This window comes from Cystoisospora suis (genome assembly GCF_002600585.1).
Source record: "Cystoisospora suis strain Wien I chromosome Unknown contig_174, whole genome shotgun sequence".
NCBI classification, from domain to species: Eukaryota; Apicomplexa; class Conoidasida; order Eucoccidiorida; family Sarcocystidae; genus Cystoisospora; species Cystoisospora suis.
Window position 1 is genome coordinate 362 of NW_027152976.1, and position 20,280 is coordinate 20,641.

A 20,280-nucleotide genomic window follows, 5' to 3' on the forward strand; every position below is an offset into this window, starting at 1 on the left:
TAGTGTCGTGCGGTCCGATCCAGCAGCGCCAGCAGTGGAGACAGAGCAGCTTTGTCCAAGTTACATCACTCGCAAGACTGGCCTCTGTCGTGCCCCTCGATGCAGGCTCACCAACGCGGAGCGCCGCGTCGGCGTTTGCTACGCGGGAGAACACTAGTATGGGGGGGGATCTGAGGACGAGCGGATCGAGGAAGCGTGAAGGGGCGAGAACAGAGAGAGGATGGTGGCATCGTGTCGGAAATGTGTGTGGTGACGCTAATCTGTGAGAGAACCAGTAATCTGTGCGAAAACCTGGTGTAGTCATTGTGAGAACGCGTGCGAATAAACCACTCATGCCCCCCTGCGGCAAACAGGCGTTTTCGGACGCGAACTCTTTCTCACGCCCGCGGGACTGACTGTCCGTCGACGATAACAGCCTCTATGCTCGCAGAATATTAGTATATAGCATGTTGGGGGCGACGCCGTTCCGCAAATTGATTAGCTTCCCTGGTTATCGTTCTGTAGGGGACCATTGCGCGCACACCCTAAGGCTCGTGAAACAGGCCTTCACCCCGGGTCATCATCGCCGCAGCTAGTTACATGGAAAACCTGGGAGCGGCGACCGCCACATTGCTAACGGGCAAGCTGACTAGGTTCCCTTTCTTGCTGTAACAGAGCTTCCTTTCTCTGCTTGGTATGTTGTCTCCCGAATAAAAGATTCATCGGATGAGAATATGCCTTAAGAAAACACAAACGAACACGACCTTGAGGAGCCTGTTTACCGAGGAGTGCTGTTGCGCTCCACCTCCACCTCTCCGCCAATAATCTGCCCTCTGGCGTACCACTCCCTCTGTACGTGAAGTAAATTGGATGGAAGTCTTGCCTTGGCCCACATACAAATCAACCTGCCTCATCTTCAGCAAGCTGGTGAGCTCCCTATATCGATCTTATAAAATGATTCGGACTCATCAGATACAATTTAAAGACAACAGACTGATACATATCTTCGATCGATGAATGGATATGACAGCAGTATCGTCGTATCGGTCAGCCGATCCAGCGACTTCCCCCTGAATCATCTCCATCTCCCTGATAGTACATTCCCGACATGTTATGCCCGCCTCCTCCTCCTCCTCCAGGCCTATGACCTCCTGCTGCTCCAGGTACTCCATCCCTTCTGTAATCTTCTCCCTACAGCAGGCATTCAACCTCACATAGCCAAAGCCAAGACGATACGTATGCAAGTACCTTCCATAGACATGACGAAAGTCTATCTTACCTGCGCATTCACCCGAAGCAAATGGATCTACCTTGTCTCTATATATAGGTATATACATATACATACATACATACATACGGATATAGTCTGTCTCTCTGTGAGTACATATAACAGGTCGCAGACAAGTAGATGGTGAACATATCTTCAGTCTTTTACAAGGCAGCGCGGAAAAGCATCGACATCAGACACCTGAGCGTCGACATATATATATATATATATCTGCGTATATATAGGTTCATATATATATATATATATAAGTATCACATATATATATATATATCGGCGTATATATAGGCTCACATATATCATGTATGAGAATCTGTATTGGAAAGAAGCAGGAAATGGTGTCTTTAAACGAGACAAGATCAGAAAACAATCAAGAAGCGACACGACACATGAAAGGAAAGAGAAGGATGAAAGACAAGTACACATCACAGGCGGCTCCCTCTCTCCTCTCAAAGACAGTGACATAAACAGCCTCCACCCATATCGACAAGACCTCTTCGATATATATATATATATGTAAAGTGAGAGAGTGACTGTTAAGGAGACACACTTGTAGATGGCTTCCTCATGCTTACCTTTCTACTGCCCTCAGTCATATGCCTATATCCACCACCCCAGTTGTCTCCTCCACCTTGTTCTTCTTCTCCTCCTCCTTCTCCTCCTACCCCCCCACTACTTCTGCTGAGGGCATGACCTTGATAAGAAGATGACGACGCAGATGTGGATGACGAGGAAGGATAAGAAGAAGACGAAGAAGATTGACCTCCAGGAAAGGTCCCTGTGGAGGCCGTAGACGACGTCGATTTGGATGGGAACTGCGAGCCGTGCCCGCCGCCTCCACCACGAGAAGAAGAAGCGACTTCAAGGGGATCAGGCAAGGCTTGACCGAAATGTTTGAGACGTAGATAGGAGCTACAACAGTCAATTTCATGAAAGAGAACATCAGCTGAAAAGACAACGCAAAGGAAGAAGAACGACAAAAAATGAAAGAACCCCTTCGAAAGTCCAGTCTATTCGTATCTCTTTCCTTCCTTTCCTAAGCATGCACTATGCTGCTCTCCGTTCTAAAGAGACTGCAGGGATCGAGGAAATGCTTGCACTAGAGAGAGACATGGAGGCTCTCCGTTTCTTTCTGTACCAAAGAGAACCAAAGACACGACGCAACGTTGTGCTTTCTTTGGTCCTTCCACGGGGGGAAAGGCAAATCGGCAATCGAGAAGAGAAGAAAAGAAAGTGGGCGAGTGCGCTAAAGGAGAAAAAAAGAAAGAAAGAAAGACTTGTAGAGAAACGAGGGGTGGTGTATTGTCTTGGTTGTGTACAGCTATTCTCGTCCAGACTTAAGAAGAGACCTTCGCCATGATGGAAGTAGAAAGGAAAGCTCCTATCTCCCCCCTATCAAAGGACACCAGGCCATCCGCCACAGGCAAACGAACGATCATATACTCCCTCGTCATATAAAGAAAGTTACATACATACATGCACGCATAAGGAGATATACGTCAATGCATGCATGCTCAGATCTATAGTCATATGTTGGTGAGATTTTTGACACCTACAAGCTCGTTTTATCCTTTCTTCTCTCTTGAACATCCACACTGTTAATATATAAACAGCACACGTATCGATCCTATCTGAAAAAGAACACACCGACCTGTCCTTTCATTGTCTTCCTCTTCTTCTTCTGCTTACACTAACTGCGTGAAGATACGCCCTCCTAGCTCAACTCAGGACAGCCTCTTCGGTCATCGATCGCTGATAGACTTACCTACTGAAATGACCGGGCGAACTGCATGCACTCGGAGCATAGGAATAGCTTGGCCTAAGGTAGACATCTGGCCATACACTCGAACGTAGTTATTAAGGACGAGAAGAGACTGAAATAAGGAAGACACAGAATACAAATACACCTCACATACAAAATCGTTCTTTTTGGAAAAGCTTACTAAAAAGGCTATTCTTTGTGTTTCCCTCATAAATCGCTACACTTGCAGCGTGGAAAAACTCGGACGATGAAAACCAACCTCTACCTATCTTCTATCTATCTTTAATCTATCTTTAATCTATCTTTAATCTCTCTATCTATCTCTAATCTATAAATCTATCTCAGCTCTCTCTATCCTTACTCTATCTTTTGATATCCCTCGTGAGTGACGCCGACGCCTCTAGGCGTGACTCTTCTTTCTCGTCTTGCCTAGCTAGCACCATTTTCCTGATCATGCGAACGTCTGCAAAATGACCACGGCCGACAACGAGAAGACGCCATTCACGCCAGAAACACCCAACGCAAACACAGCCGCGTGAATGAAAGAAGCGATGCATGCTCCTATCTAACGGTTCCATACAGACATGCACAAGTATAGCGCATAGCACTCATAGGCCACTCACTCTACTGTTGACCTCTCACAGACGTTCTCCATTCGACACACCTCCTCCCAGCCCTCAGACCAAAGAATGCCGTCAGATGAGCCTCTCTCCAAGAGGCAATAGAAAAACAGAAGAGATCATAAGAAAACCTCTCGAAAGTAGAGTGTTATATCTATATACATCTATGTCACCCGAACATATACAACATACATCTCTAGATACATATACATGTAGATCTAGTCGAAAGACCATTCCACGCTGACGTACACACCCCCTCAGCGTTCCCCTTCCCCTCCTTCACATTCTCAAGTATCTAAGAGAATCAGAGCATGCAGAATGGACACCTCCAAACTAAATAGATGACCGACACACATACACAAGCTTTTAAAAGATGAAGATCATGAGGTTCCTTACCTCTACAAGTCTTTGCTTATAGGGTGTGATATCGTCGCCAAGAAGCCATTCGCAATTCACAACTCCTGTCCCATCCTCAAGTTCAAAGCACGCACGCCCTGAGGAATAATCTATCACTGGGCCCGCGCCTGCTCCTGTCAACATACTATGGCTTGTGCTCTCCCCTTCTCCTAAGACACTGCTGGTGTGGTTATATACGAGCCTGGAGATTCTCCCGACTATACGAATAAGATGAAGAGGAGGAGCCGGGGGAGGTGCGAGAGCTATCATAGACTCGTTCGGATTCTCGCGAAAAGCATTCATCACGCCTCCTAAAGAAAGAGAGAAAGAAAGAATGAAAGAAAGAGAAACAAGACCAAACAAAAGGCAAGGAAGTAAGAAAGAATGGCAAAGAAGAAGGAGAAGATGCAGACGAAGGCAGGGAAATTTGAACAGGACTATAGAGGGCTAGAGCTGTTAGATGTATAGATACGTAGAGATCCAGTCATTTGTATGCCGAGACTGCTTAGTACGAGGAGAAGTACGGATGAAGGTAAACGATCCTAACATATATATATAGTATGGGTGCATGAAGTACACCTATTTTAAAAAGCTGGAATAGAGAGGGAGATGAAAGGAAAGAAGGTATGGAGAAACAGAGACAGGCAATGAAGATGATCACTGAAAGGACAGACGAAACAGACGAAAGAAAGAGAAGGGAAAACTGAAGAGAGAGGATTCATTTCTTTTCTTCTGTGGAAGACTATCCTACCCTAAGATACAAGAGCGAGATTCTTCCATCCCCCATCTCTCGAAGGAGAGCCTCCGTTCGCCCCTGGTATAAACCAAACTTCTTAAGCCTGAAGTCTCGACCATACGAGCTTCCTCTCTATCTATCTATCTATCTATCTATCTTTGATGTATCTATCTGTCTTTAAATTATCTTCAATCTATGTATCTACTTATGTTTAATCTATCTGTGAGAAAAGGAGAGACAACTGGAAGGCAGGGAAAAAGGGAGAGAGAGCAAGCAACGGGACAGAAGTCTCACAGCAGACACGAAGAGAGTATGTACACCCGGGGGCACCTCGAATAGTTCTCTCTGTTTCTAACATTTCTTTTCATATCCATCTTATCTACATTAGTTCCCTCCTATAGACGGAGAGAAAAGAAGAATAGGTGAATATACATAATAGATATGCATACACTCACACTATACTGTACAACATACTATCATGGTATCCTAGGAATGGTATATATCATTGTATACTAGAGGTCTTATCATCCTACATTACAGATACTACCCGCACACTCTAGCGTAGATAGATATCCATATGATCTTCTTGTAGAGGAGAAAAGAGAAAGGTGGGGATGATCATGATGACTGTGGTGCGTAAGTTCTCTATCTCCTTCCTCCGTCCTTTTGTTCTCTCGAAAATTTCTTTCATCATACTTACCGATCTTGACAGGCATGAATGTATTCATTTGATGCCTGCTAGACATACTTGCCCCTCCTCCCAACTGAGAGAAACCTCCCAAACCTCCTCCTCCTCCATGCATAAGGAAACCGCCACCCCCTTCAAAATCTCCTAAAATAAGATACAACACACACATATATCTCTATCTATCTATCTATCCTTAGACTATCTATCTTCGACCTATCTATCTGTCGCTCTTTAGTCTAACTAGCTACCTTCGACCTCTCTATCTTCCAACTTAATGAAGGTTTGTCTTGCTATGGCAGACAACTTCAGATACGTATTAGTATGTCGACAACTTGAAAGGTAGGGCAAACCTAACTGTCGCGACTTTCATGTCATGGTGAGATACCTACCCCCTGGTTTGGTAGAAGTATCCAGTCCCGCGTCTTTCTTTCTCTTTCTCTATGTACAGAGGAAGCTTATGAGAGTTCCTTCATATTAGAAGATGAAGCTTCATACGGACAATGACAGCAGGGATGTAGAGAGAAGACGGAGTAAAGAAGATTTCTGTTGGTGGAGAAGCGTAGGCATTCTTCTCTATGGAGGAGAAGAGAGAGCTACTTGTACGGAGATCCAAAAAGAAGAGAAGTCTGTCTGTGTCTCTGTCTTGGTCTTTTCCTATCTACATGTTCGTTTGTCTTGTATGTAGGAGATCCCCCATGTGTTTTCTTTCCTGGAAAGAGGGGAGAAGAGAGAATGCTGGGTTATAGACTCGCTGTGAGAGAAAAGTGAAGTCGTAGGTATCGATTTGCAACGTCGGTCATTTTCTCCTACTACGATTACGGCGACAGACCACTGGGTGGGTGTACATACAGCTCGATCTACAGATCACCAGAAAGACAGGGGAAAGACTCGCATGCTGTTTCATGTCTTCTTTCTCTATCTAGGATCTTGGCAAATCAGCAATAGACAGACGAGAATGTGTTTCCTTGATCCATATTCTTTCTCCTTCTTCTTCTGTTATCTAGATCGATGGATCTAGCTATTTGAGCGCAGTGAGAATCGCCATACTAGAGACAGATGCCAGGCCCTCAAAACAGAAGAGATTCATCCCGATGGGTGTGAAACTACCTACCAACGTATATGTATATATACATATACGCGTGTAGCAAAGTGGAAAGATGAATAGAGAGAGTAGATCATATATATAGACCCCTCAACGCACTAGGTACACGGTAGATCCTCTTCCTCCCTGTCTACGAGAAAGAGTCTATCGCCGGTCTCTATAGATGTATACTAGAGAGAGTAAATGTGCCGTGCATATATGTCTAGATATACATACGTAGAAAGACAGAGAGAAATGCAGACAGAGAGAGAAGGAGAGATGTATCTGTCTTTCTCCTCCTACCCGTGCCAAACATAGGACCAGTGATTCCTCCTAGGCCACCTCCACCTACAAGAAAACCTCCTCCGCCTCCTCCATCCTCATCGTCAGCAGCACCCCCATACGATGAACCTCCTGCGCCTCCTCCGAAAGTCTCTAAGGGAAGACGACTCTGCTGCTGTTGGTGCTGCCCAAAGCCTCCTCCCCCTCCTGCTGTATGTACACCTCCGAAGTCCTCATCATATCTCCCCGAACCTGGCCCTGCACCTCCGAAGTGTCTTGAAGAGGCTTGATCCTCAAAGCCACCCCCGAAATCCATAGGAAAAAAACAAGGAGAGAGAGAGAGAAGAAGGGATGAGAAGAGGAAAGAATGAAGACGCAGGAGCCTCCTTCTCTCAGCTACGCCTGGGTCCGTCTACGGAGGAAGGGACGGAGTAGTAGGGGTTCTTGCAGATGGCGGCGCAGGTGTCCGAGATGATCTGTTGAGGGGACGGAGGTGTGAAGCGACGACCTTCAGAAAGACAGAGAGAAGAGACAGGTTTGGGTGGGTGTTCCAGGGAGGAAAGGGAAGACGTGGAGAAGAGAAAACAGAAGGGGAAAGAGCTGTAGGAAGGGACGATAAAGGAGAATAGACTTCTGTTGAGTATGAAGAGGAGAAAGGCAGAGCAGACAGAGTAAGAGGTAGAGAACCCGGAGTCGAGATTTCACGGCATTTCACATAGACCTTTCGAGTTGGGGGGGATTGCTATAGACACCCTAATTTGGGTAGGTAAGTTTCTACAGAATGTGACAAAACCCTGGTACAACAGAGCTGCACCTCTCTCGTCATTCTTCCATGTAAGAGACAGTGACAACTGTGTCATGACGAGGTGTACATACACCCGAAGAACAGCTCAGGTCAGTCACTTGGGAGCGGTGCTTGTGAAGGTTCACGTTGTGAATGTGCGAGAGAAACTCTTTGAGAAAGCAACATCCTTGTGAGGCGAGGCCTGCGGAAAAGCAGCGAGCAAACAATGAAAGGTCTCTGGTACTACACAGTCTTTTCGTCGTGGTGAAAAGTCAAGGAAGAGAAGAAAAGGGAAAGGAACAAGTAGAGGAAATCAAAAAGGAATGAGACCAAAGGTGTGTATACCGGGTCGCTACGCACTGTGCAGACTAAAGTGACGTAAAGAGAAAACAGGAGAGTCTAGGTAAGAAGGGAGAAAGGTTACCTTTCACGACAACTTGCTGAAAGAATCTTGCCGAGTCTTCTCCTCAGAAGAGAATAAGAAAAGGCGGGTGGTACGCATGCACTTAACCTAGCGATGTGATGAAAAGCGCAAATATTCTTTGCATGCATGCATGGCATAAGCAAACATCGACGATCCTTGAGGGAACTCTCTCTCCCATTCTTCTTCTTTTCTCGCTTTCTCGGTTCAGATTTATCTTAGCAGCCTTCATCTTCATCACCGTCTTTTGACCCCTCATCTGAAGATAACTTACAACATCTGCTGAGAGAAAGCTTTCCTTGGAGGCGCCGGAGCGGGACCTCTCTCTGTACGTTTCTCCATGTCGATGCTGTTTCTTCCTTTCTTGTTTCTCTCTTCGTCTTTTAATCGGATTTCTTCAGCGACAGGGCTTCTTCAGCGTTCTAGCTCCTCTCATTCTCTTTCCTCTCCGCGCTTCTCTCACACCTTCTTCTTGAAGGGTACGACCCGCCTCACTTCCTGCGGCTACACCTCCATCGTTATCTTTTCCACGATCAGATGATCATCTTCTTTCCATCCTTCATTCTCTTCTCATTTGTGTATATGCTTATCAGATCTGCACAGTCTTTTCAAAGGAGAGATTTTTCTCCTTTGGTCTCACCCCTCTTACCTCATTCCTATTCGGAACTGAGTTGATTTCGAGCTATAGTAACACCTTCTTCTTCTATGCCTTCTCTCCCCTCAGGCCTCGATTCTTCTTTTCCTTCCTTCTCTGTTTCTGCTTTCGTGCACAAGTTCACCCGGTCTTTCGTGGCCTTCCCTTTTGTTCTTTCATTCATTCTTGCTTTCTTTCCCTTCTTGAATCTCTCGACGTTCTTCCAGACATCTCACAATGGCCGCTTGGAACGAAGATGTTCTCTCCGTCCTCTTGAGAGGAACGAGACTCAAGCGCTCTAATCAGACGGATGCTTCTCTATCCAAGAGCTCATCGTCTACTTCCTCTTCAACTCCTTCTTTTTCTTCCTCTATATCAAAGATCTCGACACCTGTCTTCCAACTGAAGCCTCGACTCAACAGAAAGAAACCTGTGAATGGAGAGAATCCGAGCCATAAAGGAAATGATGCAGAACAAGTCCCAGATTTCTTTTCTCTTGGAGAGAAACTTCTCGGGTGTACATCCACCTCATCACAAGGCAATCTCGTTAAAGGCCGGAAAGGCGGAAAGGATGGAACGCCTAATTCCTCGTCCCTTTCTCCGTCACATCCCAGCAAGGAAAAGAAGTCTTTTGTCTCCTGTCCTACAGAATTAGATGGAGACAGCGGCGTCACTTCTTCAGGGGAGAATGTGTTCGGTTCTTCTCTTGAGAAAGAAGGAGAGGGTGCACAACAGAATCCACAGCTTTCTGCGAATTCTGTCCGACGAAAACATAAGATCTATGTCAAGGCAGGGAATGAGATTCTTATTCCTCCCCCTTTTCTTTCTTTCTCTGATCAAATTCCTATCCGTTTCTTTGAAGAGACAACCTCTTCTCTAACAGACACCTCCAGTCTTCATACCTCATCCTTATCAGCTTCAGACAGTCACAGTTCGCAAGAAGCTTCTTCTTCTTCCTCTTCCTCTTCTTCTCCTACGACGAACGGTGCAGATACAGAGGATACTACTCATCATCTTCCGGAAACTAGAAAGCAGAGTCTTCGTCAGCTACCTCAATGGATTCAAGAGAGAATGAAGAGCATCAACATAGAGACCCCCACTCCTATCCAAATGCAGGTAAGAAGGAGGAGAAAGAGAAGAAGAAGAAGAAGCACGGTGCGTGTGATGATTATGAGGACAACGACTTCTTTTCTTTAAATGCTTCTTTTCTCTTGTTTCTTTTGAAATTTCTCCATAGATGCTCTCATGAGGGAAGAGCTAAAGATGAGGGATGGCAAGAAAAGCTTGTTGTCGTCTCTTTGTGTAAGAACTCTAAGAGTGAGAGTGATGGTGTTCTCCTCCATCGATCTCTTCCGAGAGAAGTTAAGGAGGACGGAGATGCATTTAGGTTGCAGAAGAGAGATGTGCAGTGGTCGGCTCTCCCAATGTATAAGGGAGAGCAGTGAATGAAAAATGATGAGGGAGGCAGTTCAACCTGCTAGGAGATATTTGTCTATTGTCTCTTTCCAGGCCTTGTGTTTCTTTGGGTGCTCATCGGTCGCTTCTTCGTCTTCTTCTCAGCCATGTGTTCTGGAGCTGTCGTCTCTCCTCTCATCTCATCTTTCCTGCTTCCTGTCTGTCCTTAATGTGTTTTCTCTCTCTCTTCTCTCTCCTCAGTCACCATGCTCCAGTGAAGATATGCATGAATAGATAGATTAAAGATAGATAGATTAAAGATAGATAGATTAAAGATAGATAGATAGATAGATAGATCAAAGATAGATAGATAGATAGATAGATCAAAGATAGATAGATAGATAGATAGATAGATAGATGAAAGATAGGGGGGGGGTGAAGCAGATAGATATATCGATCGATTGAAGATAGGCAGGTCGTTCTTTAGTCGATAGTGTATAGTCATGTAGGAGAGACTCTTCGTGTATTACGCGTGTGTGTTTGTTCTTCTTAGGCCATACCTCTTTTACTGCAGGGGTGTCATCTTTTAGCTACGGCTCCTACAGGCTCAGGCAAGACCTTTGCTTTTCTTCTTCCCCTTCTTTCTCTACTGAAGGTAACTACATGTTCACGTCTTTCCTTCATCTTTCCTCATTCTATCTTTTCTTCTGCACAGGTCATTCTAGGCCTGAGGGGAGAGAAGGCATAGAAGAGGAAGAAGAAGGGTGTTACTATAGCTCATTCTATGTAGATAACTGTTGTACAGATCCGCACATACATGATGAGAGAGAGAATGATAAAGGGGGGTGACTAATCATATCACTCGAGGGACTCTCTCCCTGTAGTTTGATTGCTTGTATACTCCTTCCCTCGAGATAGATAGATAGACAGACAGATAGGTAGCTCAAAGATAGACAGCTAGATAGCTAGATAGATAGAGGATAGATAGCTTACAAGATGGATAGATCAAACGACTGATAGATAGATTAAGGATAGATAGCTAGATTGAATATAGATAGGTCACTGTATGGTTTGTATATTTCTATGATTGGAGTGATGCCTCGTTCTTCACATTTTCGCATGACTGTGTTAAGAGGGAAGGTTTCATATCCTCGCCGTTCTTCCTGTAGTCTTCCTTCCTTCCTTGCCTCTCGTGAAAGAGAACTTGCCTACAAGAGCAAGTATACGATCTCGTCCACGCACAGATGAACTCGTCGGCCAAGCTGCCTCTATGTAATTCGTGAATCTCACGGGGGGTTCCATCCTCCTCTTCATCCTTGGCTGAATGACTGTAGGTGGCGGCTGAGTGATTTCTTCTTCTCTCTAAGAAGTGCTACTGCGTGTATAGATCTTTTTTCTTCTTTGCGCCGTTCTCTATTCGTAGCCTAGTGTAGAGGTATCACCCTGATGCCAGGAGACAGAGAAAGAGAGGAAGAGAGGGAAAAGAAGATGGAATGTGTCTGTGTCTTCTTTTACTCGCTTTCCTCTTCTTCGCTATGGTTTGCAGAATGAATTATGGTTAGGACGCAGGGTCTCTCCCTACGCCGTCACGGCATACATGGAGCTATGCATGATCATGCATAGGAATACGCCCATGAATATGTATGTGTGTACGAATCTGTAGGAATGAATATGAGCATGTACGTACGAATATGCATATGAATACGGATATGTTTGTATGTATGAATATGAATATAACTATGTGTGAATGTGTGTGTTCCGCTGTAATGCTTTGCCTATCTCCTGGTCGTTTTTCCTCAGAAACCTGGCAAGGAATACGCCCGGCTATTAATTGTCTGTCCTTCTCGTGAGCTAGCTAGACAGACACAGCGTGAGTTTGATCGAGTCGCAGGTAAGATTTAGAGTACCTTCCTCGGGTCTGTATAGTTCCTGCAGAATAATGTGTATTAGATGGATCTGATGTATTGAGTGTAAGACACTGGCGAGAGAGATCGATGCTAAGGACGTAGAGCGGCGAGCGAGGAAGGGGGAAGGGCATACAGTCAGGAACGAAGAAGAAGAAGAAAGAGTCGCCGTGGAGAATATTATACGAAGAAGAATGCTTGCCTTTCTCCAGTTTGTGTAGCTTTTCTTTCCTTCACAAGCAAAGAGTTTCTCTTCTATAATAGCGCAGTGTCTATACATGTCAGACAGGTACAGGCGAGTAACTCAGCTGTTCTCTTCACATATGGATACATGCATAGAACTGTCCAAACAGTTACATAAAGCCGCTCCTTCACTTTACTTATCTACGCATGACTATACATACATATATTCATATCCGAATCTAGCGGCTCGCCCTGATACGCACTCCTCAGGTACATATACATCTAGTATACGAGAGGGGGTGATGCCTCCTTAAATACACGATCATATGTATATATATATATATGTACATGTGTAGGTATGCAGTGTGTTATGCATGTGTACGACTTCTGTTTGTGCCGTCTTCTTTTGTGTTTTTTTTCTTAGGCCATCGGGGATTTCGATGCCGTCTGTTAGATGAGAAGAACGTCGGAGCATGTGATCAGATCTCCTCATTCAAGCGTCTCGATGCTGCTGTATCGACACCTCTACGACTGGTGCAGTTCATTCGTGACGGCCGTGTAAGACATCCTTTCTCTACTCCATACATAGCCGCCTGTAGCCAACATCTAGATCAGCATATATACGTGTAGACATGTATAGATATCCCTGCAAAATACAGGGCAGCATTGTATACACATACCTCTGTGTTCATACGTACGTCTGTCTTTTTGGGAGGAAGTCTCGAGGAAGATCAGCTGAGTGCAGTACCAAGTGTTGTTTGATGATGTGGGATAGACAACAGTACGAAAGCGTCTATCTTGGGGGACTGTCAATTTATCGATGTGCGGTTAGTTCATTCCTCTTCCTTTTGAAGATTTCTCGCGCGGGGCTTAGGAAGCAAGATCAATCAATCTTGCCTGTTTGTATCTTATTTTCCTTTTGTAGATCTTCCCTCAAGTTTCTATCAGCGAAGTTCTTGTTTTTCCTTCGGGACATGTTGAAAGAATAGACTAAGGAAGAAACTATCTTAGAGAGCCAAACCACTGTGGAAAGGTGATGCAGGTGTATGTACACCATGTGTCTGTGAATAGGGATCCCCCCTGTCGTTATTCTGGGTGTTGAACATAGTTGTGAATCTCTTTTTTATCCAGTCGGATAGGCGTCCGAGTGGCTTTGATGATTCTCTTCTCTGTGTCGCTCTCTTCACTTCTTCTTGGTATTTCTCATTTGTAAGACGGGCGAATCCCCGTCCTCCCGTTTTTCGCGGGGTGTATCGAGCTGTCTCACTTGCATGCCCCTCTTTGTTCTATCAACCTTTCAGGTAACTCTCTCACAGTGTCGTCACCTTGTCCTTGATGAGGCAGATAAGCTCCTTGACTTAGGGTAAGCAGAAGGCTCTTACAAAGGATTCCTGTGATCCTCATCCTATCTTTCGCCTCTTCTCATAGTTAGCTGCCTTCAATACAATGGAAAAATCTCCGCGCCATAGAGAGAGAGGGAGAGAAAGAGAAAGTCATGTGTCAAAGAGAATGAATGACTTCTTATTCCTTGTTGTATATATGGCGTATCTTCTCTTTGTCCTATGAATGGGGGACACCAATAGGCAGAATATGTCTACTGAAGCGGGGGTATCTCCTTTGCAGCGTCGCTTGTTTCCATCGTATCTTAGACGTCTGGCTCATCTCTCTGACGCTTTTTCTATACGAAGACAACGTATCTCGAAAGCTCAGCGGCGCCTATGTGTATAGATCTCTCGTGAAGAGTTACACGGAGCGCATCGCTTTCTCTCATGTTGGTCTTTCCTGACTTCACTTGTTCCAGTAGGTGTGTTTCCATACACCTTCAGTACCTCGGAGGACTGCGTACTTGGCGCTTGAATTGATTCTTCCTGTCTTTCTTCACCTAGCATTCGAGGTGGTACATGAATCCCGTGGAATAGATCACGATCAGCGGATATGCTCGACAGCTCTTTGCCTTCTTGGTTCCTATAAGAAGCTCTATATTTGAAGAGCCTGCATAACTGTGGCGTGTGTTCGGGTATGTATATCTTGGAAGGTCCTCGAGTGTCGTTTTTTCTATAGGTGTCTATGTTAGAGGTGGGTTTCTGTCTTGGTGGCCCGACTAGAATGCATGCGCGCATGCAATCGAACATCGTATAGGAGTCGCTCGTTCGGTGTGAGGTTGTCTTGTTTAACTCTTCAGGTTTGCACCTCAGTTAGATGAGATTATCGCAAGCTGTACATGTTCACGGCTACAAGTATGTCTCTTTTCTGCAACTTTGCCTCCTGAAGTTCTTCATCTTGCAGAATCCATACTTCATTCACCTGTTCATATCTCTATAGGTAAGAAAAGATACCTACCTCATTTCCTCTTCCTCTGCATTCTCATTCTTCCTATTCTTCTCATGATGGTATCCTTCTCATGCATCAGTCTTAACATACAACAAGCAGACCTCCCTCTAACTAACTAGCTACCTCGTCTCTTTAAGAAACTCGCGGTAAGACATCGACGTAGTCCACCATACCTCTCTATTCCACTCACATTTACGTTGTAAAGACAGAGGAACTTTCCTTGCTTAAGTGGTTTCCTTCATCTAATTCTCATCATGTAACTACTCCGATCGATAGTCCTCCTGTTGACCCGCCTCTCCTCTTTGTGTTCTCTCACTTATCTTTCTTTTCTCAACTCATCTCTTGTCTGCTATGAAGTGAATGACGGCAAAGGGGTTTGTTATCTTCTTTCTCTTCTATCACGTAATACCCTTCTCATCTATTCAACACCTTCCATCTTCCTTGATCGGGTGAGACGGGTCGCTTCTTCTCTGCCATTTTTGGATTTTCTTCCTTTCTGTAGGAGCACCCAACGCAGCGGCGACATCCATTGAGCAAGAGCTTCTCTTTTGTACAAATGAAGAGGGAAAGTTGCTAGCTCTTCGACAATTGCATCTCACAGGAAAGTTTGTTCCGCCGGTTCTTATCTTCGTTCAGGTAACTACAGAAGAAATCCCTCTCATTCTCTTGATCTCTTCTTTCTTATAGGGGAAGGGCTGTCGTTGGTGGAGTCATCTCTGTGTCTAGTTCCATTCCTTCATTCTTTAGAGCTCGGCTTGGAGTTGGACGGTGGATGACAGGGTGTATATACACCTATATGAAGCTGAGAGCTCAACGGTGTAGTGCTATTGAGGGTGATCGACGACTAACCTGCTTGCTCCTACCCCGGGGACTGCTGTAGACAGGCGAGGGCGGGCGATTCTTATTAGCTGCTCTCTGGTCTACTGTAGATTGCTTCTTTTGTCTGTGTTGTTTTCATCTTCATTATTCATTTCTACACATCCTTTCCTATCTTCGTCTTGATCGTGTATATAGTAATACACAAACAAAGCACCAAAGAGATGATCTCATCGATGCTTTCTTTAGAGGACAGATGAGAGAGAATTGAGCCTACCTAGCAAGTCATTCCTTCCTCTGTTGAACTGCATGCTTGTGCCTCGAGTTCGGCAATAGAACTTTTGTCTCAACACAGACTTCTTCTGTCCTCCTTCTTCATTGTAGGATTGTTCTGATTTGAGTTGATACACATTCTTAAGAGCGTGGAAGCTCAACCTTCTCACAGGGCAAAATTCTTTTTCTTTCTGTATTAGTTGCTTTTGCTATCGTACAAAGCTAGACCGTGTACCTTGATACTAGTAACGTCCTATGAAGCAATTGACTGCGGACAAGTCCTCTGGGAATGGCCGGTATGGTGGAATGTCTGTTTCTTTCAGAGTAAAGAGAGAGCTAAGCAACTATACTGCGAGCTTGTATACGATGGAATCTTCGTTGAGTGTATACATGCTGATAAAACCAAGAAACAACGAGATGATATTGTCGATGCTTTTCGCCGAGGTCAGGTAAGAGAGATATGAAGCCAACAAATCACATCGAATTTCAGAAGAAGACGAGAAAGCAAACGAAGAAGAAGAAGAAGAACAGTGATCACGCCGTGATAAAGCTCGGAAGTTCATAGATGTAAGAAGAGGCAGTTTACCGTTTCTCTTCTTCTTTTTAGTGACCTAAGACAGTGAAGTGCTCTCTTCACTCTTGGGTGTGATGTATGGAAACTTACCGGATGGAAGAATGGACTTCTCGGAGATCCAGAAGTATATATATGTATATGGTGTGCTGCTGTCTGATATTTCAATAAAGAAGGGAAAAACAACGCTATCCTATTTTTGGACAGACTTGTTTAATGTAGTTAGGCTGAGGAAGCGTCAGCTGATCGGCGGCCTTCCTCCATTCTTTCTTTCTTGTGGGTATACGATTCTACTGTTCATCCTTGTCTTTGCACCGCTTCGTTATCCCATCCCTTTCTCTCGCCTCTTCTCTTTTTTCGACTGCGTCTCGAGGTGTATCACCTCCTTATCCTTCGTACTGCTACTACTGCTCGTACTCGTCCTATTACTGCCGAAGGAGGCGGTGCTAGTCAGGTTTAGGTCTCAAAAGCAGGAGTGAGGAGACGTTCACTTCAGTTTCTGCATTTGAAAGGCATTTCAACCGGTGCATGTACACCAGCTACACTTATGTTTCTGAGAAAGATGTCTTTCGAGAGGAATCTCAGTCAGATCTTGTAGTGTAAGTTGTGTCTTTGTGTTTCAGATCTGGGTGTTGATTTGTACGGATGTCATGGCTAGGGGGGTGGACTTCAAGAATGTCGAATTGGTTATCAACTATGATTTTCCTCAATCTGCAGCGGTGTATATACACCGTATTGGCCGTACAGGCCGTGCAGGTCGTCAAGGCAGGGTATGTTCGCGGGACTGGTTTCTCTGCTGCAGGGGCTCATTGGAGGTTTAGCTGTTCTAGGTATTAGTAGTTTACTTAGTTCTATTAATTTTATTGGTACATGTATCTTTTTAGGATCAAGTAGTGCTAACAGAGCAAATATCTCGTGTATTTGGGCCATCACGGTTTCCCTGCTGCAGGGACCGCCGTCTCAGTTTTCTACGTCAAAAAGAAGGGTTGTGTGGTGCTTATCAGTGCGTGGGAGTGCAGGCCTTTCATACTTGGAGACTCAAGATGGAGAGACGTCTTTCAAAGACGCAAAACTTTTACATATGTCTATCTAGTCTTAGCATAGAGTGACGCCCTGGGAAAGCGCTTTCAGGTCTTCAAGGATCACATGACAATCCAAATGGCTTCTTTTGTGTCTACCGCATCTAGTAATCTCGATAGGTTTCTTCAGTAAGGAGATGCGGGGTGACGTTCTTTTAGTCGTCGTAGACAGAATCACTCTGAGCTGATACGTTTGCACGGGAAGCTTGCGTTTTTGGGGTGGTAGTGAGGTCGACTGTCTTTGAATAGTCATATATGTACTGTTGCCGGTGTCCTATCAGGGTGTTTTCTATTTCGTATTCAGGTGACTATGTTTCCTTTTACAGACGGAGACCAACTATGTCGTGACTGTGTAGTAAGGTGGCTCCTCCGTCTCTCGTGCAATAGATAAGTATTACAGCCGAGAGAGGCGCCAACAGAAGCCAGGGATCCTTTGTTTCTGAGATGAGGCTGTGTATACACCTCAAGGAGTGTTTCACTGCATGCATGCAATCATCGAAAACGATTGAGCAGACACGTCTGTCTGTCTCGACATCTCTGATAGAGGAGGGTGATCTATCCGTGTCTGTAGTCATCTAGAATAGTCGGGTATATATGAGTCTCTTTTTTCAGACACAGCAAGGGAGGATCGGACAGACCACAGCCCATATATGTATCTACATATATCTAGAGTAGAGGAGGCTTAACGGTGTGAGAGAAACAGGTACTTAGAATGTCGCTTTCTAATCTGTTGACGAATCTATCACAGGTGTATATATGTATATGCGATGTTTCGTTACTTTTGTTTGCAGGCCGTGACTTTCTATACCACGACGGATATACCGTATCTACGTAGTGTAGTCGGTGTCATGCAGCAGACATCGACGTGTGAAGTTCCTGAATGGCTCCAACGTATGACCAAGCTAACAGCGAAGCAGAAGAAAGAACTCCAAAGGAATGCACCTAAACGCAAACCGATTCTGACTACTCCCGCGTACGTAAATGAGCCTTCTGTTTTTGCTTTTCATCTCACAATCGTCTTGCTATGACGTGTGTTGGCTCCTCATTGAGATGAAGGAGCGTTCCTTACCCCATGGTGGTGTGTATATTTACTCGGAGTGAGTAGGCGTAGTAAATAGTTGTTAGGGTTAGAGTTCACGGTCTTCGGTGTGCACATGCACGCACGGGAGGGGTGGAGAGGTAGACGGGGAAAGAGGTAGATGAAAAGTCAGCTACATAGGTCGATAACCCAGAGGACCAAGTGTGATAGGACGGCCTATAGTGAAGGAGTGTTTTCAGCTGCTGGGTTGAGTCGATGAACGACGTTAATCTAGCTTGAGTAGCCCTGCGAGAAAGAGAGGTACACATTCATGACCTGGACAGAGTCTCCTTGTGATCGGATGGGAGAATGGGTGGATATGGGTGAAGACAACTGGAAGAAATCATTTGTTTATCAATTGTATAGACACCCCAAAGTGGACCACCTCGGAGTGACTTCGAGTGTTCATTCTGTAGTCGTTTTCAAGCCACCCAGTTCTCTTCTCTTCGTGAACTCAAATAAATGTCTTGGTACTTTCCAGCGTTGTTCATAGGAGCGCCCGAAAGAGTACACGTTTTTGTTTGCTAAGATAGTTGTGAATTTCTTCTCCATTCCTCTCAAATGTGGAGACAAGTCTTCTCAGAACACGTCAAGACATACCCCAGCCAGTCTTAGTGCTGAGGCTGCCGGCCGGTCTCGAACCTGCGTCACTACCTTGTCGGGAAGTTCGTACCCAGGTCGCGCATGGGAGAGCGGCCGGGCCGGTGTGACTGAGCCCGGCACTTGGGCAAGTGTGTGAGCGGCGGATAGTCTACGTACAAACCAGGACGTAGACTACCCGCCGAGGTCCAGAGGTACAGAGTATTGGCGGGATGTACGTCGAAGTAGAAGACATGCCATGTCGGAGAGAAGATATGCCATGTCGGAGAGACACGCGAAAGTGATTCCTTATTGTCTCCCCCTGTGTCGACAAAAGTGTATGTTGAAGTGAAGGGGTGAGATGAGATGTAGACGGAAGTTTGCTTTGCGTAGAGTCGCAACACCCGCGGTGAGCTCTTGCGCATGCAACTGCAAAGCAATTACGGTGTACATGCGTGCGTGCTGTGGTGCAGGATTGACGTGAGGAAAGCAAAAAGACGTGAGCAGGCTGTGGCTGCGAGTAAAGCGAAAAAGAGAAGACGCGTCACAACCGAGGAATCCGCGGAGTGATAAGTTCTGTCGGAGGAAACGCCGAGAGAATTCTGGCGATAATAGCTTACCTGGCCTTTGCCTTTGTCTCTCTGCGTTCCTTGCTTGGTTTCTTGGTCTGCCCGACGACAGTGTCAGTATGTTTGGAAGATGAATGATTGAGCTGTACACTCAAAACTGCTGTCACGGTGTAGTTCGGTTGGTGCGATCTTCTCATTCGCTCCTCTTGACCAGATACCCGTGGCTCTAGAGTTGCACTGGAAGGTCTTGTTTTCTGTCCCACTTGTACAAGGTAGAGCGTCGCCATTGTCCGTCCGGCTCTTCGCCTTTTCTCGCAACTGCTGCCGGTCGTTGCGACGAGCCTTCTGCTGTGCAGTTCTCTGCCTTAGACGACAGTCTTAATGGTGCCTAATCTAGTATCACAATATCTCTAGTCTCTTCTTCCCTGCTATCAAGGCAGTCAGTGACCTGAGTGCTTACAGCGCGGTGGAGGTAGGCGCTGTTTCTTTCCCTTCAGTTAGTGTTCGTCTTTGCGAAAAACCCGTTGACGTTACGACGGGGACGCCTGCAATGTTTATCAGACGACCAACAGGTTTTTTCGTGAGGGTGGTTTCTTCAACCTTCAAAGAACAGCCAGCTAACTCGAATCGCGGTTCAGTCGGTTGACGGCGCGTACACGTACACAAGACTGTCTCCGTCTGAATTCACCTCTCACCAGATGACCAAGGCGCTGCGATTGACCCTAGAGCAAGCCTGTGTGATACATACAGGAAGCGAACTACAGAATTGGCTACTTCTGCTACTCAGGACAGAACTAGGTACAGGCGCGTGCCGGTGATGCCGAACACTCCAGA

General features: G+C 45.5%; 2 protein-coding genes across 2 annotated transcripts; one reads left to right on the top strand and one right to left on the bottom strand.

Moving 5' to 3' along the window:
• Positions 1 to 420: 420 nt before the first annotated feature.
• Positions 421 to 8,054, bottom strand: CSUI_000410 (replication protein). The gene is made up of 6 exons (XM_068060644.1): positions 6,851 to 8,054; positions 5,479 to 5,610; positions 4,043 to 4,353; positions 3,030 to 3,138; positions 1,840 to 2,210; positions 421 to 1,170 (listed from the first exon to the last, which is right to left on the bottom strand). The coding sequence occupies exons 1-6, from the start codon at positions 7,143 to 7,145 to the stop codon at positions 1,027 to 1,029; spliced, it is 1,362 nt and encodes a 453-aa protein (XP_067927366.1). The 5' UTR covers positions 7,146 to 8,054; the 3' UTR covers positions 421 to 1,026.
• A 191-nt stretch (positions 8,055 to 8,245) lies between these two features.
• On the top strand, positions 8,246 to 19,474 carry CSUI_000411 (dead deah box helicase domain-containing protein). Its single transcript, XM_068060645.1, has 11 exons — positions 8,246 to 9,784; positions 10,617 to 10,718; positions 11,864 to 11,954; positions 12,575 to 12,708; positions 13,452 to 13,513; positions 14,333 to 14,472; positions 14,984 to 15,117; positions 15,894 to 16,019; positions 16,765 to 16,911; positions 18,012 to 18,193; positions 19,351 to 19,474. The coding sequence occupies exons 1-11, from the start codon at positions 8,906 to 8,908 to the stop codon at positions 19,445 to 19,447; spliced, it is 2,094 nt and encodes a 697-aa protein (XP_067927367.1). The 5' UTR covers positions 8,246 to 8,905; the 3' UTR covers positions 19,448 to 19,474.
• Positions 19,475 to 20,280: the final 806 nt, after the last annotated feature.